We start from the raw sequence: 27,964 nt of genomic DNA, 5'->3' as shown, positions 1-27,964 counted from the left end.
TAAAACTTTGTTATTTTCATATTAGTTGCCAAATACTAAAATCCATCCATTTTCAACTGGTGGAATGTAAGAAAAATCATGGGAACAGCTATAACTACTTTCAAACAGACCAGTTTTTAAAAAAAATAAAGATTTGTTTTCTTAGCACAAAAAGAATCAGATTTAGTCTTCTTTTGTATCTCCATATGAATATGCATAACCTTTGGGTAAGTAAAACCCTCCCTGTCTCTAGGAGTGGTGCAGCACTGGTCTCTATGTTTTGGTTTGGGGAACCACTCGCTACTCCAGAAATCCACAAATATATATTTTTTTCTGTCAAAGTCTTGAGTACGTTGTACAGCAAGTTGCTACTTAACTTATTTTTTTTATTTCTTCTGTAGAACATCAGAACACCTGAGATCTGATGCTACCTGCCATCACCATGGAAACAGAGGCCAGTCACATGCTCGAGGCGGCACTGGAGCAGATGGACGACATCATTGCAGGTAAAGGCTAGAAAGCAACAGGTGTAAACTTTGAGTTAGTGTTTAGAGGTGAGTGGAAGTCTCAGCATGTCATGAACCAGTATCTGCACACAGGTTGGCTTCTCCAGCACCGTGTGCTACAAATAAGCATCATCTGGTCTGTATTAATGCTGTAACACTGCTCCGTACTGCTGTTGTAATTTGGGCAATTAGTGATTGTTACTGAGAACTAAAGTGGAAACTTTGTGCATCAGCCACAGCAACATAATAAAAAAAATGTGTTTGCCGGCACCAGAAGCGTCCAGAACGTAAGTGGTATATTTGTTGCTACTCATAGACTGTATGTTAAAGATGGACTGAACCACTATGATGTCACGCACTCTGGTTCATTTTTACCATTCCGACATAAAAGGCTGATGAGGTATTGCTGGGTGGGTGAGGTGGGCACCCAAGTTTGTGAAAGTGATAACTCGGGAATGAAGCAACACAGGAGTTTTAAAATGATACCGTAGGCGTATCTGCTAAACATCTTGGATGAGTCTCAGTGACCTCGACCACAAGGTCAGAGGTCAAATTTTCTGAAAATCTCTGAAAATCTTAGAAATGCTATAACTTAAGAACAATGCGATAAAGACTTTTTAAATTGATACGATAGGCGTGTCTACTAGGAGGCTGACAGGTAGCACTGTCCGTGGCCTGTATTTTAAAGCCTTGGCCTGAGCTTCTTGTTCATTGCTATCTGAAACCAGGAGTCAGCATGCTCATGCATTAGTGGCTTGTCAGGCAGAAAATAGGCCTGCTCTGAAGCATGCAATGCTTTATCCTCGTTCTGAACATTGATGGGGAACATAATTTACAAAGTGAAAAGTATTTTTGGAGTAGTTACTGAAGTCACATATCAAGGAAACCTGAGGGTGGTTTCCCCTTATCCGTCTATACAGCTGGAAGTCTGTGTTTTTGCAGCCAGAGTCGCTGCCCTTGTCTAATCCATCTGATTCATATACCTTCAGGCTTGTCGATTCATTTGTCAGTACTGGGTTTTCCCTGCACCCAAAATTGATCAGAACCCAGTAAGGAAGCAGACATGAGAGCTGAGTCGTTTGTGGCAACTGTATCAATAAAATCTTGTCAATATCCATCCCCAGTCATAGGTGTATGTGTGACAATGCATTTGTATTTATTTTTTTACAGTAGAGCTGCAGGAAATGATTATGTACAATATTGATAAAGCTTCAACTTATGACAAGCAAACACATTGTCAAGCACATTATGTAACCTATAAGGTCAAAGGTCAAAAGGGCTACATGAGTGCAGATTGTTTACCATTCTTCATCCGTAAAATATAACTTACTAGAGCTAAAAATGATATAGTTCAGTGTTTGGGTTTGCTTTGAGTTCAGCTCATACCTTTTTTTTGTGATCCATAAGTTAAAATTTTGGCCTATTATCTTAAACTTTTGACTTGCTAACCCCAAATTTCAAGCTAATTTCTCAAGTTTGAGTTATTTTCTCAAAAGGTTGAGTTAATAAGATAACATTTTGAGATATTAACCCCATGTAACAGTGTAAAATTTCTGAACACAGCAGGTTAATAAATGGCAGGCTTGCAATGGTGAGACTGCCTCGTTTTCTGTGTTTGTACAGTATAACAAAGTTTGTTGCAGGCAGCTCAGCCTTGGACAGAAAAGATTAGACTGACAGTGGGGTAAATGTTTAATGTGATCGAGCAGCATGATGTGGGAAAACACATCAGTTCAGTCACAAGGTTAGGGAGAGAAGGACCGACGCGGAGGATTTCCTGTGAATCCGTCAGAATCAGAAATGTTTTGGTCACTAATGAAAGTAAAATTTTGGTAAATGGTAAACTATTAGTAGTTACTTTACTATCACTTGTGGTGACTGATGAAACTGTTTTGATAGTGAGTTAATCATTTTTTGTAATTTTCTCATTTGCTGGATATCTGTGGAAACTTCAATCAATCAAGTAATTTTTAAAAATAACACTGTCAGTTATTCCCAGTTTTGTTAGTCGAGGCAGTTCATCAATTGAGAAAATAATCAGCAGATGAAATAAAATTGCAGTTGTATTCTCACAGTTGCCCTGCGACTTATTTTCACACAGACAAGTGGAGAAAAGAGGCTTTACTGCTATCATTGTTGTAATTGTTGTTACTATTTGCCATCAATGTGCTGATCTCACCCAGGCCTTTGAGCTTGCTGTTCCGGCTCTCACTGACCACAAATAGAAAGACATTAAAAATGCCATTAGCGATAGCATCAGCCAGTCGCTAACGAGGAAATTAGAGCCACTTATCAGGAATTTAGATATGTCGGTCATATTGCATTCCATGATCAAGACAGCTTTTTCTGTGCTTTTGGGGTCGAAAAGCTTCTTGCGGTAATACTTGTGAAAGCACTCTGCTGGTTAACGATTTTGGTGTTGGTGTTGTTTTTGATCTGTTTGCAGGCAGAGGAGCAGCTGCAAACCTTTATCACAGCTACCTTTTAATAAGTTGTCTATATGCTGCCAGTCCTGGGATGTAGATGTTATCAGACGCAGACGGGTCACAGAGTAAAGGCTGTTAATGGTGCAGAAATAAATTATTAGGACTACCTCTGAAATTAAAATGCTTTACAGTTGTAATCAGTTACATACACATTTACTAATACAAGGCCTTGACAGTGTACTAAGTAGCGGGCAACTTGAACTTGCCATTGCATCACAATTTGCATGCTTTGCTTACCTGACATTCAATTCAATTCAATTCAGTTTTATTTATATAGCGCCAAATCACAACAAAAGTCGCCTCAAGGCGCTTCATATATACAGAGAAAAACCCAACAATCATATGACCCCCTATGAGCAAGCACTTTGGCGACAGTGGGAAGGAAAAACTCCCTTTTAACAGGAAGAAACCTCCAACAGAACTCAATTTCGCGGCCCGCATAATGACGTGACGAAATATTTTTAAAAATTATTATTCAAAATAATTATTCAATATGAAGGCAATAGGTAGAGTGTAAGCATGTAAACATAATAATAACCACTGCAGCCTGAAGTGAAGAGTGCCTGACGAGCCCAGCTGTAAGTAAGCTATTAAGACTCGACTGTACGCTGTGTTCGTGTTTTCCTCCGAAACAACAAGTTCTGTTGGAGCAGCCTTTCAACGCCTCTCTCTGTCCCTCGCTAGCAAAGTCGACCCAGGCGACAAAGTAAAGCTAGTTTTGGGCGACGAGCCCGACACGAACCCGACGTATTAGCCAGAGGTCCCTTTACTACGGTTCGGAGCCGCGGACCTGTTTTATATACGAGATCGCTGCAAAAAGTGCAGCCTTACCTAATGTCCACCTACTGTTACTCATTTTATATTAAGATTTAAACATCTAGTTGGTATTGGTATGGTGACTATCCTTCAGTAATAGTAATAAATCACACAGCAAAAGCATGATAATATATTAAGTAATCCAAAGTATTCAGAATGCGTTACTCTCATTGAGTAACGTAACGGAATACGTTACAAAATACATTTTGGGGCATGTATTCTGTAATCTGTAGTGGGATACATTTTGTAAGTAACCTTCTCAACACTGATTATAACAGCCATATCTCCAGGGTATAGTTATAAATGACAAAACAGAACAAATTATAGCCCAGAAGCACAACTTTAACAAAATAAAAGCAACAGGAGACACATTAAAAACACTGTCTCCAAAATAAAACAGGAATCGGCTACAAGTGAGACATGAGACCGTGGACAGGGCAACACAGGAAGCACAGGGAACAGACACAATGAAGGATATCAGATTAACTCAACACAGGAAGCTAAACCTTTCAAACTCTCTATAAAATCCAAAGACCATGACAAATAATAAAAAAAAAACAACAACTTTTGTTTGATAAAGCTTTTGTTTTTCTCGTTTTTTTCCTTATAGTGCAGATAAAATAATTCACTTTAAGAATTCTCAGCATTTCAGCTGAAATGTCAGCGATGATCTTTCAGAAACATCGCACATTAGAAGCAGTTCTGACATAGATACCAGCTCAGTGGTGCTTGAGCATCCTAGATTTTCTCTCTGCTTATTTTATTTCAAATAAAGTAAGCCCACAGATGTGTAGCTTAAACTCAGCCTCTTCATGATAAATGGACGCAGCTTGTTTCTGTTGCGTGCTCTTTTGTTAATTTTGGGCTCTGTTTGCTGTCTGAAGCCTCTGCAATGTGTGGCTGTTGTTTTAGAGCCACGATTGCTTAAGTGCATCCAGATGTTTGTTAGCTTGGGCCATACAGTGCAGGGAAATGATCCAGGTGACACATGGACGGTTTGGAGGCCATGTATTAGAAAGATGTATGGCTCTGATTAAAGTTTGACTTCCTTAGTAATATTAATGTCCTCTAATCCTCTCCTCCTCCATCACTCACACACCAGGTTCAAAAGCAGCAGCGATGGAGTTCTCTAACAGCATGTATGACCTGGGTTCCCCCGTCAGTGCTGGACCGCTGCAGGTCCTTCAGTTAGCTGAGGACCTCAAACTTTCCTTGGAGCTTCGACCCAGCCAGGAGGAGCGAAACAGCCTCCGAGCACAGCTGCCTGCAGAGACCGCACAGGCTCTTGTAGACTGGCTGCAGAGTGGAGCTGTGAGTACACCGTGTGATTCATTTTGATGTTATCCGTCATTTCAGTGTTGATCGTCTTCTACAAGCAGTGTTTATGCACAAAATTGTGACATCAAATGGAAATGTGACTTTTCCTTTGTCTGTATTTGAGTTTGTATCAGAGGATTTCAGTGTGATGGATCGGCTTTGACTCTTTATGCCATTGTTTGCCCCGTGTTTAGTCTCTGCAGCTGAAAATGAGCATCATTCCAGACTGGAGAGTCTGCACAGCTCATTTTGTTATTCTCGCCTTCTAAGCGTGAGAATTCCTGTGTTCTTGTTCCTGTAAAGCATTTTTATATATTTGTTTCTTCTACTTGAATTTTCAGGCCCTTTATGTTTGTTAGTGCACGAACGAGGCTGAAAGGCATTTTACATGCACCAAGTCTCGATGCAGCCTTTCCACTTATTAGTGCGGTTATTTAACAGTCTTGGATGTGTATACAGATTCTTCCATGAAAAATCAACAACTGACTGTTTTTTTTAATAGACTGATAAAAATGTTCATGCCTTTATTAAATACTTGTTAAATATTTAATGTGCAAAGAAACCATATTCTGTGGGGGTTTCAGCGTTGACTCACATGTTTGTGGTGATTTCTTCTGATGTTTGCAGGGGAAACCTGAGCCTAACAAAGGCATGAACTTATTAGTACGTCTTTGTGTACATGTTCAATATCTCAGGTTTTCTGACATACTCGAATTACATCTCACACTTAGAAACTCAAGTCATTTTAGCAAGATGACAAGCAAGCAAACACTCCCTTGCTTTCGTGCTGAGGTAACAATTATTGTGTAGCACATACTCGATATTTAATTTACTTGCAATGATTTAAAGTGCTGGACATTTTCTCCCAAATTATTATCAGCTAGTTGAAAAGTCAGCTCGACAACTGGATTACAGTTCAGTCTGAAGTATGACCGGGTCAAATACCTGTGAGCTTAATGCATTTGATATTATTTTCTGTATGAAATTAAATTAGGCTGTGGCTATGTGATGGCAAAATGACTTCTGACTTGTTGTCGCTTAAAATCCCACAGCCAGGGCTGACAGAGCCACAGTCTTAAAGCTGGCGTTAGTTCATAAATTGGACACGGTATTTGTTAAATTAATTTTTATTTGTGTACAGAAACTCCAGTTAAGCGCTGAACAGTGGTCTTAATGTTTCTGATATAACATTTTCATTATGTTATATTCTATTTTTCTTAAGCATATAGTGATGTGAGTTTTTTAACCTTTCCTGACAATCCTGGTGACTTATTTCCTCTTCAGGAGAACCAGGGGGAAAAAAATCAGACTAATAACTCATCAAAAACGCAGGAAAGAGTCAAAATTAAACGCAGGTCAATGGACAAGGTTCACAGATGTCTGTACAAATACTGCATGCAATGCTGCTTACATGGAATTTTGCATAATTCATTGCATTCACACATTGTCAGACTCGCAGTGCTAGCTCCAGCAGCCTTCTTTTCTTGCAGGTTAACTTTTTCACTCGTGCAGAATGCGGTTGCACACTTGATACAGACTACATACAGCAGGGAGGAATCACTCATGTTTGTACAGATGACTCTCCACCTGGAGTGCTACCATCTACCGGCTTTGGTTAGTGGCAGGTGGTTGTTTAACATCATAGATCCAACAGCTAACTGGTGCTGTTCATTAATAAATTAGGAGCTGTTGGTTACATTCACCCACGTTCTGAAAGGGGGACCCTGAATGTGTGTACTACAGCTGTTGTGATATTTCAGGCTGGATGTAGCGATGAACAGACAGACTGCCATCCGTAGAGCTGGAGCGCTATCAAAGCTGAAAACACACTATTACACGCTTTGTGAGATCTGTTTCATCTCTCTCAGTAAACCGGGAGTTCATTGAGCTGTTCATTTTAAATTTGCAGTGAGACTCTCGCCATCCTAAGAGATTACACAGATGGGTTAGAAATTTGCACTGTATGCTGAGTGTACATGTCTCTGTGGAGACAAGTTATGTTTACTTGCACTCAGAGCAGGGTAGACTGGCTGGAGATGCAAAAGTAATAGCAGCCGATTTTTTGTTTGTTTTTTTTAGAGGAGGATAGCATCTGAAAAATGAAATCAGACATGCAAAATGTTAACAAAAAGAACCAGATGTTTTGTTTTTTGTTGAAGCCTCTCTTACAGGGTGAATATTTATTTTTGTAGCAAGTAGATCGGAATGCATAAGTAAAGAAAAGCTGGATTCATCTGTTCGGTCAGCATTGATTAGTGCAGGAGTGCTGGTTCAGGATCACAAACAGACTGCTTTCATTAGTGCTTTTTGAAAGTCATTCAGATTCAATCCAAATCCAACGCATGTTTCTTTAATCTGCATATTGTGCGGAGGGTGCTGTAGCATATGCTAGTAAAGACGAGGCTGCCTGCGTCTCAGAACTAACGGAAACAAGATGTTCAGCTTTGAAGTTGAGTATGATCATATTCAGTGATTTGACAGTGAGGGAACTCACATGCAAGTATTGCATTATCTAGTGTTTTCACAGCATGGGGACAGTTGCCTTGGGGTCAGAGGGGTCAGCCAAAAGGTCAGGAGAGGAGGAAGAGGAGAGGAATTTGGCTGCTGTGCTACAGAATAGTTATTCTCTGCTGCACAAGCTCAGCATGTCTCTGTGAGGATGAGCTCAGGGCTCATTTGGTCTCTGTCCCAGTCCGACACCACGTTTCATCTATTCCTGCTTTCTTTCTTGCTCGCTTCTTTTCCTTTTTTGGTTTCCTGCTTGTTGTCGTGCTTTTCCTACAAAGTCATACTTGAGCTAATTTGGCATTGACAGCTAGACATATACAGTGTGCCAAAGACAGGACGATACAGCTAAAGTTACCCTCCCGATGTCTGACTATAGCTTTGATACATCATCTGAAGTTTGGTTATATATCAGTGAAACATGTTATCAGGGTGTGTTTTGCTCCACATATATTAATGTTCCTTTTCTTTTTTACTGTTTACACTAAAATACGTTTCACATCATGGGTTACCTCTCAGCATGTTTCATCTTTATTAACCCTTTCATGGATTTCATCAAAAGGAGGAAATAAGCGGAGAGATTTAGGACAAGTTCCATTAGGTTCTCCTCAGAGACATCATTACATCTCCATTATTATCAACTTCCTGTGCAGCTTTCCCTCCCTCACACCCTGTCTCTGTCCTGTGTGGCCTCTCAGCCTGTCCAATATCTCTGTTTATTGTTTACTCTTTGCTATTTTACCCCCTCTCCCTCTTACTTTTCCTTCATCCATTCTTTTTCCCTGTAAAGCTACTGTTCTTGCTCACTGATACTTTGCATTTATGGACACATTCCATTTAGTTTTTAATGCAAGCTTGTTTGTAAATGAGGTAGTTTCTATTTAGGCACTCAAATGTCTGTCGAGAGGATTGGATTGCTCAGGGCTGCTGCTGTAAGGCAGGTCTAACTGCTCCAATACATTATAGCAAATGTGGTACGGTTTGATGTTTGAAACCTTGCAGCTCAGGCGGATCTTTTGGTATTTTGTGAAAAATGTAGTTTTTTGACTTTCCTGCTTTTGTCATTTGTGAGGTTTTTTTCTTCTTCTCTTGCCGAGTTTTGTCCTGCAGCAGTGCAAAGTTTTACCCACAGTTATTGAGATGGAAAGTAGATCTTGGAAAGCAGCGTTTTGAACTCCTACTTTGTTTCAACAGCAGATGTCTCACATGTTGCACTCAATCACTGGCCAAGCCTCCCTCCACCCCTCCCTTCCTCCCTCTTGCCTTCTTTGTTTCTTCCTCTCTTTGATTCACTGCTGCTTTCCTCCACAGTGCTGTCCCACTTTTCAGTCCAAGTTCAGTGTGATGTGCACAGTGTTGTACGTGACACTTTTGTCTTTATTAATATGTTATTTTAATTCATGCGGCTCAGCAGCACGAGGTGGGTATTTTACAATAAGGTGCTGTTTTTGGTCACCATTTAAAATCTAACACTGTCTGGAGGCTGTTAATCATCTTCAGTGCCAAAGGCTTTTTCCCAATGCATTAATGCAGTATCACTCCAGTTCCCTGCTTCTTCTTTTTAAGCATTTTATTTAAAATGAATACTCAAAGAGGTCAAGGTAGAAGAATTACTTGTTCTTTCTGTTCCTCTCCCTTTGTGAGTTTAAAATTTTAAGCAAAAGCCAAAACTGTATTTGATCCAGACTACACCGTTCTCCCTTCCAAGTGTTTTCATCCCTTTGAGTCTCCGGACCACTGCTTTTAAAAAAAAAAAGGTCTGTGGAAATGTATTTCTCCTCATCCACATCATCCACTGGAGTCCCTTTGGTGGTTACTACACCCAGTTTCACAAGTTAAACTGCAGATGCTCATGAAGAAGTACACACAAGGTGACTTTAAGTTAAAAGCACTGTGTCAGCGCTGAAAGCTGTAGAGGAGACAGGAAAATGACTTTGAGGAAAGGAGAAGAAGCAAAAATAAACACAAACATGCTTTTCTTCAACTTGGAAAGTTCATGCATTAATACAGTGTTCAGTTCTTGCGATATCCTAATCTAGCACTTTTTCGAGTTGTGTATTTGTAGAAGGTTATTACTAACTAAACAAAACAAAAACCATTAAAAAAGTTTCTCGTAAGTTATTTGAGTCAGTAGATCAGGGATTAAGGAGTTAAGTGTGGCATTTCTTTACAGGAACAGTGTCTCACTCAGTCTGGATAATCCACAGTCAACAGTTTCCAGAGGGACTGTTCCTGTAGTGGAAAGCTGCTAACATTGCCTGAAAATTTCAATAGCAGATGAACAAAAGCCTGGCAGATAATCAAGGCAGCTAGAATGTAAGGCTGGCTGCTTCCTCTCAAGCTCATCCTGTCCACCTTCTCCCCCCTTCCGTCGGCTCTTTGTTACTTCGGGAACATGGCGCAAACAATTTCTCTTCAACGATGTAATCCGATAACAACTGATGTCTTTACCCGTCGGCTTCCCGTGGCTGTCATGCCACCGGCTATTGTAGTTAATAATACAACAGCTTCTTGCCATTTTTTGTGTTTCTTTTTATCGCGGTGTAACTGATTTCAATTGAAAGCCTGCGTGCGCTAGTACCTCTTGCCACGAGTTCCCAGAATCCTTTGCGGTTTTACCCCTGAATGACGTCACATTTTCAATCTCTATAGCCTGAGCAACAGGATCAAAGTCAGTTGTGCTCTGCAATTAGTCTGCACCCCACGGCCTTCTCTCCAGAGCATACTTCATGGTGAAGCACATGTAAACACAGGAAGCATCATAAGTGTATTTCTGGCAGGAAGTTGTGATAGCCGGTGACGGCTGCTCATTACTGCTGACCCAGAGATGGTTGTCTCCTGTGTTCGTGACGCAGATGAACATTTTCAGTTTCCCCAAACCTGCTGAAGAGAAAATATACAAAAAAAACCTGAACTCTTCGATTTTTTTATACATAGAAATACAACTATACAAGTTCTTTCAGCAGAAACTGTCAAGAGTTTATTAAAAATGAGATGGAATGAAAGAAAATAGGTCAGGATTTTGTTTTTACAGAGCAGGGTCCCCGATTTAATGTTTTCACTCAGTAGTTTATTATTTTGTTATATTTCTTTTTTTTGTTTTTGTATTTTACATTGAAAAATGGATTTGTCTATAATACAGCCATGTGTTGACAGAAGATGCCAGAATACTCTGTGTAGCTTAGGACCCTATTTAACGTTACACATAGTTGTGCGATTTATTACGGGTTTTCTGCCCGTCCTGCAGGCTGACAGTTGGTAGGAGTGGGTAGAACTATTAGGAATTAAAAAGGAAAAGAGAAATATCGGGGTGCTGTTTTACCCTCAGCTGATTTTGGTCCCCCTTTTGTTCTCAAAGCACAGTAGGTTAAAACCATTCACTGCATATAAACAAGGTTAACTGGTCTATAGACATTCTCTTCATGTCTGGAAGACAGACCTAAACATGGAGACCTTTGACAATCTCTGAGAGTGACTGCAGTCGTCAGGCTGTGACTGTGTGCAGGAATGTTTGCTCCTATCAGGTGACCTGAGCTTGTGATCAAAGTGGTCATGAGTGTTCAACAGCCTCAGGGTGTAGGGAACCAATTAGTCACCACAAGTTGTGATGAATTAGGAGCTGGCTTTGTCAAACTGAATGTGTCCAGTGTTCGATGGTTTTTCGTGTGAGCCGATTTAATGCAAGTTTGCTCGGCTAATGTCATCTCAGGATGGTGCTGCGTGATGGTGATTATCTCTCTTGTTCACAGTATTCACAAAGTATTTTCCTTTATTTGATAAAATACTGCCATTTGGATACCAAATGGCAGTATTGTCACCATGCAAAATATTGCAATACTATGTTGTAGCTACATGCCACCCTGTAAAACGATTATATTCACTTATCTCATGGGGTTTAACAGTTTTCTGCTTCATTTGAAAAACCTATTATGTGTTTCCCTTTCATCATTTTTATATTTTTCACCATTCTTCATGCCCCTCCCCTTAACTGAGGACAGAACAGAATTTAGATAAAGGTATTTGGCAGTTAGGCTCTGATGGCCGTGTTGGTGTTAGAGATTAGAGCAGGACCTCCCGGAGGCTGCTGGTGGAGATGAAGCTGGAGACTTGAATGGAGCCTGAAAGATGAGAGGCAGCGATGGGGAGGAGGCAGATTGCATGAAGGCGACTGCAAAGGAGAAAGATGCGCAGTGAGATTTAAAGTACGCGGCGTGAATGCTGATTGGTCTGAACAAGGCTGGGAGAAAGATGATTGGACTAGACCACTGATGTCACAAACAGCTTGACAGCTTGTAAAAGTGGAAGAGATTTGAAGCTCAGATTTAGCCGGCAACACCTGGGAGCAGACAGATGTGAGACTGTAGATCTACCTTATTGAACTTGCACATAAGCTTCGTTAAAATGATGCATGAGACAGACCTTCTGCTTGAGCATGCACAGGAGCGTGAAAGAGGCAGAAAGATTGTATTAAGAGACAAAGTTGGAGGAAGAAAGTGTGGCCATATCAAAATTTGCAGTATTTTGACATATTACAGCTCTTTTCAGTAATACAAAACATGACTCCATGAAATTACAGTTTACATCCAACTTTTTTTTTACATTTTAGGACTTGAATCACTTGTAATCACCTGCACAGAAGCGCTATTTGTTACTGGGGTTTGTGTGGCTGTAAATAAACTTGCCGTTCAGACCAAATGGCTGAGATTGTTGTGGTGGACTCTGTAAAATACACAGGAAATGGAAACCTGAGCTAAAGGGCTTAAACATGTGGAGGATCACACACAGAGACAGACGAACAGGAGGCAAAGAAAGTGAGCCAGCGTCTCCCGGCACTGTGACTAAATTAAAAGAGCACACGAAAAAAAAGGAGGGAGACGGACCTCCTGGCATGATTTGTGTTTGTGCTGACAGTACAGCCTGTTGCTGCTTTGCCCACTTATCTGACATCAGACGCTGCTGCTTTAGAGGCTACATATGAGAGCGGGAGAGAGGAAACATAGGCCAACACTGAGACACAAACAGATGACAGAGAAAGAAGAAAAATGGCAAACCCTCCCACCATCCTCCCTCCTTCTTTTTCGGTTTGACCATTTGGCTGTCAGATGGACCTCGGCAGAGAGCGAGAGAGAGAAAAGCGGGGGAACGATTCAAAAGTGAAGAAAGGAAGAAAAGAGAAGGAGAAGGGGAAAGGAAGGAGGGCAAAGGAGGGGGACCGACAACTCCAACCAAACGGGAATAAAAGAGGGCGTGGAGAAGGCAGAGAGCGTCCAGGGAAAAGGACAAATAAGTTGGAAAGTGAAGAAGGGGAGTAAGTAGGGAGAGGGAGAGAAAAAGAGGGAAAACACAGTGGGACTAAAGAAGGAAAGAGAGAAGTAGGAGGAGGGGGACCAAGCAGGGGGGAGTTTTCCCTCTGAGGAGGCAGAGATCATAAAAAGCCCTCCTCCACAGCTGTGAACATCGCAGTCACACGCACACTTGCATGACAGTACTCACATGCTGCAGCAGTTTGCTCAGTCCACTGTTAGTTTGTGAAACTTGCACATAAGACACACTCAGAGGCTGATAGTCCCATAAGAACACAAGAAAATAGGCAGGGCAGCAATGGGCTGGGAGCATGGAGACTCCCATTGACTTCTACAGACACTTCTCCTGGCTGAAAAAGGTGAGTTAGGGTTTGTTTATATGCTCCTTCTCCTGTGTCTTCTTCTTCCCCCCTTTTTAAATATATTCGTGTCTGTCCGTGTTGCACATTCCTTTCATTAGGTTGATGCCTCGGAGGAAACTTTTAGTTGGAAAACAGAGAGAGGGGAGAGATGTTTGAAGGAGAAGCTGCCGTCGCAAAGCAGTTGTTCCACTTTAGATGCCTGACATTGTCCTGCTGTTATTGTTTTATTTCCTGGCGACAGACTTTGTGATGTAATTTCCCTCAGCTCAAGAGCTGGACTGCATCTCCTGTTGTTGTTGTGTTATGAAGGCACGCATCCACGAGGACTGTGTTATCAGATTGGAAATATTCACTATCAGCTGATTGTTGTTGTCAAAGCAGTGTCTAATGCTCTGGGGGTTAAGCAGAGAGAGACTTAGCGCTGCAGGATCTGTGTTGTAAAGACCTGTGAGCAAGTCTTTAACTGATGAGATACCACATTTGTCTGATTTACTTAGGTTTATTTAATTTATCTTTAAAATCGTGAAGCTATGCTGCTTTTAAGCATGCTAGTGTTTTACATTATTGCAGTTTCTTTCTTCAAGATGTGACCTTTAAACTAACATTCACAGATCATTCACAGAGTTCCAGCAACTGCTAAGGTCAATGGCAAAGATCTCAAGGTGACAGTAAATCAGCTTATGCTGTTTTTATTGATGCCTCTCTCTGGGATTTATTCTGTGAATCTATATGATAAGAAATTAATTGTGCAAAGTTTTCTTCACTGAAGGTGTCGCTCTGTCTCTTTTAAGGGGCTTCTTCACATGCTTAAAAGATTTTGCTGCATTTTGCCTCATTCACATCATTCTGCATTACTTCCTATCTGTTTCTCTAATATCTAACATTTAACGCTAAAACGTTATTCTACTCGGACTTCTCTGACACAGTGACTCATCAGAATAATAGAAAGTTTAAGCCTGTCAGTGAGTCCCCCTAGACTTCCATGAGCCTTGTGTCATTTTTATGGATTATTATTTTATATTTTGCCACAGTGGACGTATATTTTGAGAAATGACTCTTCACCAGGGCAGAGAATGTGTAAAAACAGGCTCTTTGTTTGACTTCTTGAAGTAGACCTGGACTGAAGACATGTTGGCCAGTCTGCACTTCATCACACTAATTCAAAAGGCTGTGAGAGGGTCAGGACTTGGTTATAAGGTTAGATAAGAGCATCTTACCACTTGGCCACCAGATGGTGAGTTACACTTCTAGGAACGTTATTAGGTCAGTTTTATCTTTTAGCTAAATGAGTGAGATGAATAACTTTCATTTCAAAGTTTGCTGGGATAAAAAATATCCATTCATCTTTTACTGCTTATCCAGGTCCGGTAGGAGGGTTCAGCACTCTAAGCAAAAAAGCACAGACTTCCCTCATTGCATTCATAAAGTCACCAGTCAAGAGGTTTGCTAAACTTACCCCAAACTAAGGTTTATTAATGGCTCAATCTGGAGCACTGATACAATCAGTTGTCTACCTCCAGTGCACTGAACAAATGTGATGCTACTTCATGTTATAGTTACAGTTGGAAAGAGGAACTTGGATGACAAAGTTAACCATAGACTGAACCAATAACTAGTAGGCACGGCTACAACGACCCAGCTGAAACTGTCCTGAACTCTGTTTTGCTCTGTCAGTGCATCGTTGTGATTTTCCTCTTAGTGTTTCAAATCGTCCAACAGATTACTGACAGGATTTGTTTTACTGCCACGTCTGCATCTTATAATGTATCTGAGGTAGAGTGAAGTTAGGGGTGGAGTGAAATAGCATTAAATAAATGAACCCTTACAAAGGTGCACAGATGCATCTGTGTGTGAGGATGTACATCTGAGTTCTTTTACTTGCTGTTGACCTGGCCAGCATGTGTGAAATAAACATTAGCATGTTAAAACGTATTTAAATTAAATTAACATTATTTATGCAATACAATCTCTTTTCTTATTTTTTAGTAAGATAGCTAAGTTACTCATTCAGTCTGTTTTGTTAAAAATGGAATAAAGCCTTTGTTAGCATTCAGCAGATTAGCTTGATCTCAATGCTAGCCCATGTGAGTTGATACTCCCCTGAGGCTACACATCTCATTCTGGCAGTTATAACTCTCATCACGCTGCTTCAGCCTTCACAGTTGCTTTGCGACTCACTTCTGCTCTACAACTGATCCACCTCAGTGTCCTGCATATGATCATTTATTCCTGATTTGTTCTGTGGGTGGGTGTGGGCTTTCCACATATGCTCAGAGAACATCACAGGGTCCCACAACAGCAAAGCTGCCATTTATAAATTGTTCCAGATACGACTACAGTGACAAACAAGTTTATTAGACCAGTGTAAGGTTTTTTATGTTTCTGTAATGATCAATGCACCAGTGTGCAGAAGTTCAGGCCTTTTGACTTTCTTCTGTTAATTATTTTTATTCAGTTTCACTCACTTCTCTATTGATATTAATTGTGTTTTATTGTTATACAGCACTTTGTGGCTTTTATGTCTTTGAAAAGCACCATATAAATAAAGTTCACTTCCTTACTTACTAATCAAAATTCTATTTTTAAAGCTAAAATACAGTTATCGTTGCTATCTATGAATTTTCAAATGTAGTGCTTTACAAAAAAAACTCCAGAGAGCACAGTTATTTACTTGCATTTGAAAATTTTGTTTTAATGTTTGAATTGATTAACTTTTGATTTCTCAGAGAAGTCCAGTGCGCCAGCTCAAATTTGGGCATCAAAATCGGAACTCAGTTAATTCAGTGTTTTTATGACAGTTGGTCTGATACAATTGTTAAATAAGCACTGTACATATTTACTTCAGATAATGAGGACCAAATTAGCAAAGAGTTTTAAAGAGCAAATTAGGTGATCATTTTGTTTAATGCGTGTGTGATGGTTACTTCCAGACAGAGAAAAGGCCATTTATTTTAGTAGTATACTAAACCAGCTATCATTCCCTTCTCCCACACTGCCAGCTTGGTCCTGTTTCCTTTTTCTTTGTCTTTTTTTAAACAAACGTAACAGTAAACAGCTGTTTTCATCTTCGAATTGCTGAGGCTAACGTGATTATAGTGGTAAGATCAAGATGAAGGTTAATCAAACTTGGATATGGAGAAACAGAAATGACAATTCATCCTAAATGCCACTGACTCACCTTCAGATTCACTTTCCACACTCAGTGGGACTGTTTACTGTCAAGTTGAGCAGACAGCAAATTGAATTGGACTTTAAATTGCATTTAGAGACACTGTGGTGTGACTAGAGAGAATACCTAAGTTAATGTGCTGCACACGCTGCTGCAGCGCTAAATCGAATGAGCACTCACGACTCAGATTAGGGCCAACGAGGGACGAAAACCAAAAACTAAAAGCATTTGGTTTTGGATAGAAGGTCAGTCTTTGACTTTGAAAGTGAGCAGTAAAATTCTACATGAATTCTGTGGACGTACATGTTACCTGCTTACAGAGCGCTGACCTTTGGAGCACTTTTATGTGAATCACTTAAAGTAGGTGGGTAGTGTGCTGCATGCTGTCATGCATTCTTAGACACTGGGATCACGCCACTGTATGTCATTACAGTTCCACCCATTCCACTGGCCACAACATTTATTGTGAATACACCGAGAAAAGTACGACTAATAAAACATGTCTGTATTCATTCCAGTGTAATCATTTATATTGAGTGGATAGTGTTTCCTCTCCTCTTGTGCAAAGCCTTGTTAAATATTTGGTCTGCTGCAGTGAAGTGTACTCACTTTATATAAATTGTACTAGAACTATGATTCGAATTTCATTAGTGTTGAATAAAATATGAATTTTATGGTCCTGTTTTTTGAGAGAACATCCTGAAAAAACTCAAAAGGTAATTTCATATTTAGCTCTAAATGATTTAAATATTTTCCTAGCTGATTAGAGGAATTATTTCACTATTTCACTATTATCATAAATACCTGATTTAATATATTTGAATAAAAATGTGCTGTGTAAGCAAAAACCACTCAAGGTAATGGGTCAGTATTTATTTAACTGATGCTCCACCCTGTTTTTACTTGTACTGGAAGCACTTTTACTTCATGATACAAACTGAAACGCCTCTAAAAACGTAATATTTTCTAGGTTCACAGAGAGAACCTGTTTAATTAAATTTTTACTGCTACTAATATTCTAGTAGTTTTCAGCTAAATTTCCCAGATTTAGTCAGAAGTGCTAATGGAAAACTCAAGGAAACTGAAAAAACAACTGCAGAACTGTAATATATAATGATAGTGCAAAGACATTACACTGTGGCCCCAAATCGTCTTGCTCTGTCCATTCTCACTCAATCCACCAGGCGATAACAGATAAAAACAGACTGGCCTGGTTTCTTTTATCGGTCCATTCAAACGCTGTGTCATCACCACCCTGAAATGGCCTTGCTTCTCTTCGGTCTTCTGATGGGAAGATCTGTGATTACAGCAGATTTCCCACTGGAATGAGAAACTGTAAATGTAACATTATTACAGCCTTACATTTTATAACTTAAGAGACACTCTGAAAGAAACAGTTTGTCCCCCACCCCCTTTCTACCCCCGTCTCTGTTTAATTTCAAGTCTGATAATGGGTTTAATGCATCCATATGGTCCACGTCAGGTGACCTAGCTGGTGTACATCCTGTGACCTCAGCTTCAGACAGTTCATCCAGGATTACAGGCTGATTTTAGGGTTTTTCATCTGTGTGCTGAGACGGCCTTTGAGGGATGAAAGAGACTGATAAGGTTTTGGAAGCTCACTAATGTGCCTTGAAGCTAAAGTTTAGAGTAGTTGTTGTGGCATCAGATAAGAGTTTCAGCTAAAAGCACAAAAAAACCCCTCGATGTTTACGTTTTCTTTAAAACTGGGTCATCGTCATGATAGTAGGAAAGGTCGGCTTCTTGTAGCAAACAGTTACATTTACACTGCTGCATATTTTAGCCTAAAGGCGTTTTATATATTTATTTTTTCTGGACTTTGAAGCTAGTTAAGCTAATCGTAGTTTAGATGGGTGTGGAGTGGATTTTTGGCAGTAAGAGGCTTAAATGTTGATTGCTTAAATGACAGTAATGGTTGTGGGGATTGTTGGCAAATCTGGGCCCCCCTCAAATCTTTAGGGACAGATGCAGAAAGTTCCACCGACACACGATCATCATTGTACAAGAAAACACTGCAGATGCCATAATCAGCATAGTCTGTGGTTAAAAATGAAATATCATTTAATTCCACCAAAAACACGATGAGCTTTTCTTGAAGAAAAATATTTAACAAATGAAATATATATTTTTCCTGTCCTCTCTGGACTGTCTCATGCCCTACAGAACATGGACGCATTCAGTGTTTAGTTCTTTGTAGTAATCCTGTAGTAGTCCTGAGCAACCTCAGCATTCATCTAAAATGCAATTTGAACTCCTACAGGACAAACGCGACCATCTCATGTTTGCAAATTGGTTGTTAACTTAAGCTTTAGTATCACCAGTGGGATGTTTGATGAATACAGCTACCTGCTGCTGATGGAAATCAGTGGTAACCAAGTTCAGTACTTCAGATATTAAAACAAACTAATTGTTTTAGCCAAAATGTGCTAACAGCTGAGGTGAACTGCAGTGCTGAGCGATGACAATGTGGTTTTACTACTACAAGTGATTTTAACATTATCCACAGTCATTTGATTGATTGTAATAATTGATAATAATAATTGTCATACTTAATTCAGGCCTAAATTTCACACACAGTCTTGATATATTACCAGAATGACCATCAGTTCCTTTACAGCTGCTACTGCTTTCTGTCATTTCAGGTGGAAACAGATCTATAATGGACTTTTGGGCTGGTGTCAATACTAGTGTTTCAAGTAGTCATATACAAGGTTCATACTTTTATAGCATATATCCACACTGGATGTTTGGTGGTGAGAGGGAAAAACACAATCAAACATGTAGAAGCAGGTGCAAGTGAAATTATCTTAAACACAAGTAAACACAGACATGGTTGAGACGAGCACCAGAATGGAGAAGAGAGGTGATTTAAGTGACTCTGGAAATGGCACGGTTGTTGATGCCAAACAAGGTGGTCGGAACATTTAAGAAACTGCTGATCTACTTTTCCCAAATAAAACAGAGTTTGCAGAGCCTGAAATGGTCTGAAAAAAGAAAACATCCGGTGATTTCCCTGTGTGAAAATGCCCAGCTGATGTAAGACGTCAACGGTAACTCAAAGACTCACTCCTTACAACCAAGATTTGTTGAAGAGCACTTCTGAATGCGCAGCACTTCAAAACATGAAGCAGATGAGAACTAGGAGAAGACCACACCAAGTGCCTTCCTGATTGCTGATCACATACATCCCTTTAATGACCACAGTGTACCTTATCTCCTGACAGCTGTTTCCAGCAGGATGGCACGCCATGTCTGAAAGCTCAAATCATTTCAAACTGGTGTCTTGAACATGACGATGCGTTCACTGTGCTCAAATGGCCTCCAGAGTCACCAGATACCAATCCAGCAGAGCACCTTTGGGATCATAGATGTTTAACTGACAGCTGTCATGTCAGTATACACCAAAACCTCTGAGGAATGTTTCCAGCACCTTCTTGAATCTGGTTTAAAAGAAATAGCAAGATTTCTGTTAAGGGCAAACATAGTGTTGAAGCTCCAGTTTTAAGAGCTCATTCGGTTTGAGCTGTAATGTAATATTGCTGTTTCCCACACAGTCTTTGTTTGGCATTGATACAGTGTTACTGGCCAGTACACGTCACTCTGTTTCTTAACATTATGTAGGGTTAGCACAAAGCTAAATCTCAGCTGCAGTTTAACAGGCCTGCAAGTGCAAACTGATTTAGCCAAAGTGTTTCTAACAACAGGTGGTATTTCTAATCTTGCTGACAGAAGCAGAAAATATCATCTTATCATAAGAATCTTTTCCTCTCTTTCCAAATGTTTGCAGCAGCATGTTGGGGAGCGGAGGAGCCAGCAGCATTCAAACACATTCTGACTCTTAAAGCTGAGCAGAGAAATGGAAACAGGACAGACATCATCATTCAGGAATAAAGCCATTTAAAAATTGTTCGGCTTGACTTTCATTTTCACTTCCTGGGTTGTGGAGTGCATAATTCTGCCATAACCTTAATAGCAGGGTAATAAGGAACTGGCAAAAGAACTTCTGACCAAAGGGAAATGTCTCTTTCACTGTTTGCATGTTCTTAAGTTCACATTAGAAAGCATTTCTATTTCGACACAGAGCCTGACACGGCTTTTTCTCCTGACAGGCTGCTGCAAATACATTGATATCTGATATGTTTTGTTAGACTTACAGTAGTCAGAGATGAAAAAGGTGGAAATTATAGCACAAGCTTTAGCACAATGTCGATGATTTGGCTCCGCTATCCTGCTATTTCCAGATTAACAGAAGTCAGATGAGTCAGATGATGTTTCATAACTTCGTATCATGTGCTTTGTGAAAAATGTGTATTTATACAGCATCGGCTCTGTGAGTTCCTTGTGCAAGAGTCAGCAGTCTTGCCCAGACCAGCTCTGGACATTAAGCGAGAGGATTATGTGTACAGCTTGGTTCTTTGTCAAACTCTGAAGCATCAGCAGCGCAAAAATCAGCAATATTCTGACATTTATATGCATATAACGTTAGCAGCTAAGCCATATTACTGGCTGTTTATAATCTTACTGTATAGATATTTCAGTCTGACTACCTGTAATCTAACAGTTTACACGTCTTTGTATTTTAAATTCAACATTGGCAATATGTATGTTTGCTGAATCATGCATTTTGCTTTTGTTCAAAGCATCCCAGACAAAGTAAATAAGTTATTTTCTGACTTCAACAGCACTTTTTATAATGTATTTGTGCAGTTTTGTGAATAATAGATACTCTTTTCTGCTTTAGAGAACCTAGTTGTATCTGGCTTATGAGTAGCTAGATGAAATTGCCCCTGTCTTGGGGAAGCGCATCCCCCCCGTTTGTTGGGTGGTTAAGGTGTAATTCAGCATCAGACCTGCCAAATTTAGCTTCCATGTGCCAAACTAAGATGTTTAGGATGAGCAGGCATCTATTCATCTGTGGTTTAGACAAATAAACACTCATTAGGAAGCTTTTGTTGCAGGCTAACAAGTTGTCATCTCCACCTCTCACATACACACCAAAAAAGCCACTGACTAAAATCCGCTAACAGAAGCTTGGAAACGGTCACCTTGGCTACCTTCATTTTTTCTATACAGTCTTTGGTGTAAACAAGACTGCAGTTTTGCTGATTTAGGGACAGAGGATGTGCCTCTCTGCTTCAGTGCTTGAAGATAAAAATAAGCCATCCCTTATCTTTCATCCTTAACCTCTTCATGAACTTTGTGTGTTTCTTCTGTGTGCATTTGTCCAGGTGAACCTCTGTTCTCCAGCCAACAATGAAACTTACCAAGAACGACTGCTTCGCCTAGAGGGAGACAAGGAGTCTCTGGTGCTACAGGTCAGATATTTCTTATCTATCTAAGTTATAGACGGTGTCAACTGAACATTTAATACAAAGACACATACAGTATGTACGCAACGTGCCTATGCTGCCTGTGTACTTTCATATCACATTTTCAGAGTGTACTTTTTCTTTGCTGTCCCAGTTTGCTTGTTCAGATGTGGTTGTAATTATTTTGGCATGCACAACTACATCTAACTTTTTGATCCCTGCCATAAATGAGCCAGGAGACTGTCTGGCAGGATTTGTTCCACGCTGGAAAAACATCTTGTCCTTTAATCTGTAATCCTGTGAGTTCAGATATTTCGTGTTATTTCATAACAAAACATGTCCGGACACCTTCGAAAGCATGTGAGGGTGTTTACATACGACTTGTGCAGTAACCGCCAGCGCCTAGTCGGCTGCAGTAAAGATGATTATATGTCATCTAACTATATGATGTCAGGAGGTGCTCTGTGCTGTCAAAACTCTTTAATAGCCAGTTCATGCAGCTGTGATTTCCACAGTCTGTCTTTACATCCCTCCTAGTTAATTTGTCGTTTTGGAACTGCCCCTTTATGCTCTCCGTGTCTCTGTGTATGTTTGTTTTATGCTCTGGGGAAGCCCACGCGAGCGGATGATTTTTTTTTGATGATAAGTGCACCACCCGTCTGGACAACCCCGGTTTGCAAAGTTTTCACAAAGTCCACATCTCGTTCGTTACCACCACCACCACCACCCGCACACCTACTTCTTACACATTCCTCAACTGACACTGCCCGTGATTGGTTGAGATCCAAGTGAACCGGGGCTTGTTTTTACTGACTGGTGATTTAATTGGCTGTGGACAGTTTGCCCCTCCGTAGTGCCTTCCTGCCTTTTCACCTGCCTCTACTTTAAGACTGCTTATGTGAAGCTTTGTCTTGCTTCAGCGTGTGCTAGTATAGACACACTCTGTGGTTAGTAACTAACTTCCTTCTAGCTTTGTCGAGAGCATTCACCTCTGTTTGTGTGTGTGTGGCTCAGAGGAAGGAGGTAAGGGGTATTTTTAACTTTTGTCTTTAGCATTTGGAGTTTATACAGTCATATCAAGATCACGCCGTGTTGTTTCTTTATTTTTACTTACTTTATCTTTGCGTCATGTTTGTCAAGCGTTAGTGGTATCCATGTTTTTGGTGCGAAACCTAACACAAGGCTCTTAGACGTGACTCATTCAGATACTTGTTCATTCATTTACTCACTTGTTCATGGTTCATCAGTGCCAGGGAGGGCAGGTTTAGCAGACCAGTCCCTCTGTAATAACACATGTTCATGTTCTGTTAGCGGTTACAAGTGTCAAGCCAAAAACTTGACAAAATATTCTTTTGTGCCAGAGCAATGTGCGACAGGACGTGGCTGCAGGGGTAAAAATCAGAGAAACTGAAGTGACAGAGAGTCAGCTGCTGTCAGATGGATTTGGCATCGTTTAGGTGAACAGGAGGGATCTTTGAGTGTGTGTGTGGGTGCACGTTTGGCAGGAGGTGAATGGGTTGTCAGAGAGATTATAGTAAGTGTGCAATACATTCCTAGGTGACAGACTGCTGAGTAAATGTGTGTGTGTTGGTTTGGAGTTGAAGTATGTGATGATGTGTTCTTTTATGTGGATTGAAAGAAGAAAAAGACATAAAGACACAAACATAAACCAAAAGCTGTGGACTTTTGAATATGTAGGGTAGACTCAAACTGATAATATTTGTCTATCACAGGTATTAGTACTATTATACAGTATATATAGCATATTATATAGTACTATAGTAATAGTAATTCTATCTCCCATAAAAACTTGTATCAGTGACTAAAATCCAGTATCCAGTGTAGCAGAAACAATGTTTACCAACTAAAACTCCTGCATATTTCTATCTATTTTTTCCTTATCTTAAGCATGTGATCAGCCAGCGCTCTCTGAGGACGGTGTAATACAGTATGACTGTGTCACCCACCAGGTGAGCGTTCTGACCGACCAGGTGGAGGCCCAGGGAGAGAAGATCAGAGACCTAGAAAGTTCTTTGGAGGAACACCGCCAGAAACTGGCCTCCACTGAAGAAATGCTCCAACAGGTAAAGCACGTGTAAAACACCATTTATAAACCTGTCACAGAAAAATGTTGAACAGATGAAATATTATTGTTTGCATGTTGCTTGATCCACCCTGGAGGGATTCTGATGCTACAGTACAGACAATATGGCAAGAAAATGGCATTTGTAGTAATAGACTGCATAAAAGGTGGACATGGCCTTTGTGGTTTCTGGATGTCATTGTTAGCATTTTGGCTAACTACTACTAAAGGCAGCAAGCTAGGCTAGCAGAGAGTGAAATCATCTGTAAAATTTAGATTTCACCACTAACTTTGGGACTTTTAACAAAGGAGCCAGTGGTAATGGTGACTCACTTTGTGGAACTAGCCTCAAGTTGATTTTAGATGAACTGCAGTTTGTTTGGTTCTCTGTACTAGTTTAATTTCAATCAATTAAGAAAGCTGTTTTAACCCCCGTATATAAAATATATTGCTATAACAGTATTAACACAGGGTCTCTACAGAGGGCCGTAGCTGTTTGTTCTCAGTGCAAACTGCATCAGCCTAAAGAGGAGAGTGTATTATATTTAAAACACTAAATGTGGTCTCAAATGGTGCCCAGACAGATGGTAACTGAAAATGAAACTATGACAGAGGTCATACTTATTGAGTTGACCTTGTTGTCACTTGGCGTGTCTTTTTTCTGTTTTACGTTAGAGCAAATACCAAGTCGCTGACTTCAGGTGATAGCAGGGAGTTATCCAACAGGATGTTCAGAGTGACTAAAGTGCAGGAGTGAGTTGTTACTGTAAATGAATAAATAAAGGAGTGGCGCAGTGTTTTATTGAGGGTTCCAGTTTGATTTTATGCTCGCTGGCCTCCTTTGACTCTGTCCCTGTTTAGCTGTGTGGTGGGTATAACAGAGACATCAAAACAACTAGATTTTAAAGGGTCAAAGCTCGAAGTTACTCAGTGTTCAGTGAGATGTAATGAGATTAGACAGAGTTTACTCTTACAGTACAGTGAGTTTGAAGGTGACCTTTTTAGATAAAGGATGTAAAATGTTCTGCTACCAGCTATGTCCCATTCATCGGATGTAATCCACTAATGTTGACTTTACATTAATGCAACTGCTGTCGGTCCTGGAGGGATGAGAATCAGTCAAAACATAGAAATAAAGCCCAGATTTCAGCAGCAGATACACGAAACCGAAAAAAGGTTTCCATAAACGTGGTTTTTAAAACATGAGCAGCGGTGAAATCCTGTGTGTTTCAAAAGCATTACTGAAAGATGTTGACAGAAAATGGGCCAGTCTGATTATTAAATATTCATTTCATTACAACATCTGGTAAACTGTGAGTACATTTATAACATAGGTTAATAACAAAGGGATATATTTGGAAACCGACAGAGCATTGAAGGTCTATTTAAACTGGACTAAGAGCAAGCGAATAAAAAGAAGAATACACTTTGAATTGATCAAAGCCTTTGTGTCGGTACAATGTGGCCTATGAGTTATCAAAGATTTATTTTTAACATCAAAGCAATTTTCATATAACTTCTATATAATCTATCTCTCTATATGTACATACTTTGTCCTTAACTGAAAAGAATTGTCAAAGCATCAAGCCTTTGGGGTTTTTTGAATATGAAAATTAATGTCAAATACAGACTATATTAATCCTGCGTGAAGATCTCAGTCACATGTTGCAAAATGTGTGCAAGGCGAACAGAGGCAACAGTTGAATCTGTATTGTTTTATAGTTTTGTTGTCTTCAGTATCAGGAAACAAGTAAATACTATCTCATGTGCATCAACGTCTGTCCTTACTGAAAATCCCATTAGTATGCGCTCCTAAGCACTTAGCACTTTAAGGCACTGCTGGACAATAATTGTAGAGCAAAGTGCAGTAAATGGAAAGTTTATTCAGCCGGCCAGTCTTTGGATTTCTCTACTGCTGCCCACAGTAGGTCATAATTCTGAAGCAGAGTCTTCTAGTCGTTTCAGTTGTTTTGGTTGCCGTCACCAGTGAGGCAAGCTCGTGAGCTCTGCCAAGCTGGACACAACAAGCCTGCAGCTCTGTGCATCACAGAATCAGGCTTCTGTTTAGACTCGTCAACAGGCTCTTTGTCCTCCTCGCTGTCGGCACAGAGGATAAAAAGGCCACAGCCCCCAAATAAATACCCCACCGCGGCCGTGACGTTTTTCTCCCTCATCCAGCCACCCTTTGTTATCTATTAGTTATTGCTGTTGATGTTTTTTCAAGTGATCTAAACCAGTTTTAGGTAAAAACATAGGAGGAATAAAACATCTCTCTCTCTTTTTTTAAAAAAAATCTCTGCTGCTACTGATCTTCTTTTTGGTTTGTGACTTGACGTTTGTGGTGTTTCCTGGTTTTAGCTGCACTGATCTGCAGCTGTCGTCCTGGTTTGTGGTTGTTTGTTAGTAGCTGCGAGTGGTTCCCTTTTACAGTTTACGACCGCTGCTCAAATAGTTAATCTGATATGAGATGTTTGGTTTGCAGAGATGAGGGCTGAGTGAGGAGAAAGATAACTGTGGACCGGTGTTTTCAGTTTCTATCTCGTCTGTTGTGTCTGTTGTATTTTATTATCAGTTATGTACCTCTTAAATCTTCTCCGTGCATAATTACAGGGCATGTTTGAAGGATTTAAAAGGTGGCAAACATGTCTGCTTCTGCAGTGTCTAATACACAAGTATGAGTACACTGGTTTGGATCATACCGAGGTTGTGACACACGATAAATTCATCTTCTGATTTCTGCGGGTTTATGTTTTCACATAAAATCACATTTATATTTTAATGCTTTCATTAGCAAAAGTGGGGAAAAAAAACAAAATGAAGATTTTGAAAAACAAAATATCAGCAAAGCTCCGGATTGTTGGATGCTAAGTTAGTTGACTTTACCTCCTAGGACATTTTGGGTTATTTAGACCAAAATACTCAATTTTGCTCTACAAGGGCCTGATATCCACTTACGAGGACATTATGCTGCTACTGTTCTTTCAAAATTTTAAACGAATATCCTAATACGTGGCTCTTATTTTTCTTAAAAACAAAAGTAAGGTAAAAAAAATCTGGTAATTCTTTGTTTTTACATTCATCGGGCCCCAATATGCCCAAATATCAAAGAGAAATTAAAAATGCATGCTGTGGAAGAGTTCAGGTCTTAGGAGGCTAAGGCAGGGGTGTCCAGCTCCGTGCCCGGTGTCCTGCAGGTTTTAGATGTGTCCTTGATCCAGTACAGCTCATCTAAATGGTTAAATGACCTCCTCAACATGTCTTGAAGTGACTGGTAATGAACTAATCATTCGATTCAGGTGTGTTGACCCAGGATGATACCTAAAACCTGTAGGACACTGGCCCTTGAGGCCTGGAGTTGGACACCCCTGACTTAAGAACTCTCCACAGATGTTTGAAGCTTAGATTATTCCCAGAAAATGGGAAAAAGTGAAGTGCAGCACCTTCAAGTGGACAGTCAGCATGAAACCGAAAAACAAAAAGGTGTACAGGGGTAGAAGGACACCTGAAAACGCCTGAAATTAAGGGACTTCATACGGCAGCACATTGCCAACATGAGCGCCTCCGTTAACAGACGTCAGCTGGGCGTGGAGATGGATGCTGTACGTCTGATTCTGTGTAGTGTATTCACAGGATAGTATTCACATGAGCAAACACAAACAAGTTGTGTGTCTGTGTGTGAGCGAGAGAGACAAGCGACAGGCGAACAAGAGTTTATCCAGCCATGCAGCATTATGTTTCAGCGCTGCAGGGCTGCTGTTTGCTGTGGGAACCACAACTAATCTAATAAGAAATAGCCCTCAGGACACACACACACACCACAGGGTGCAGAGTTCTCATGCTGGAGGATATCCACCCACACATGTAGTCATACTGTGACTACATGTCCTACAGTGCCTTTATTTAGACATAAAAATTACTGTACTGAGACATTTCTGTCTACACGGCTTACACTGTTGTAGTTACACAGTATCCTAAACAACATACAAGACAAGTATAACGCGCATAAACATTCATGGGCCATTATGTTTTAATATTTTGCCATGTTCATTAAAAATGTAATTGACTCAACAGCAGACGTCATTCACTGTCTTCATTATTATCCAAAAAA

At 40.2% G+C, this 27,964-nt stretch overlaps 1 protein-coding gene across 9 annotated transcripts in view; it reads left to right on the top strand.

Moving 5' to 3' along the window:
* ppfibp2b (PPFIA binding protein 2b) overlaps nucleotides 1–27,964 on the top strand; it is a 93,399-nt gene that overhangs the window by 27,603 nt on the left and 37,832 nt on the right. For 8 of the 9 annotated variants that reach the window (XM_026172758.1, XM_026172756.1, XM_026172752.1 and 5 more), the window contains exons 2-5: nucleotides 381–485; nucleotides 4,890–5,098; nucleotides 21,693–21,779; nucleotides 23,744–23,857. In XM_026172758.1, coding sequence (XP_026028543.1) covers nucleotides 404–485; nucleotides 4,890–5,098; nucleotides 21,693–21,779; nucleotides 23,744–23,857 — 492 coding nt within the window. In that variant the 5' untranslated portion in view covers nucleotides 381–403. Of the gene's footprint in view, nucleotides 1–380; nucleotides 486–4,889; nucleotides 5,099–12,771; nucleotides 13,272–21,692; nucleotides 21,780–23,743; nucleotides 23,858–27,964 lie in introns of those variants that run through there. The other variant, XM_026172757.1, reaches the window with a different exon arrangement.

The sequence above is a fragment of the Astatotilapia calliptera genome, chromosome 7 (genome assembly GCF_900246225.1).
Source record: "Astatotilapia calliptera chromosome 7, fAstCal1.2, whole genome shotgun sequence".
Classification (NCBI taxonomy): domain Eukaryota; kingdom Metazoa; phylum Chordata; class Actinopteri; order Cichliformes; family Cichlidae; genus Astatotilapia; species Astatotilapia calliptera.
The sequence above is the reverse complement of the archived record's forward strand: the minus strand, read 5'-3'. Positions and strand labels throughout refer to the sequence as shown.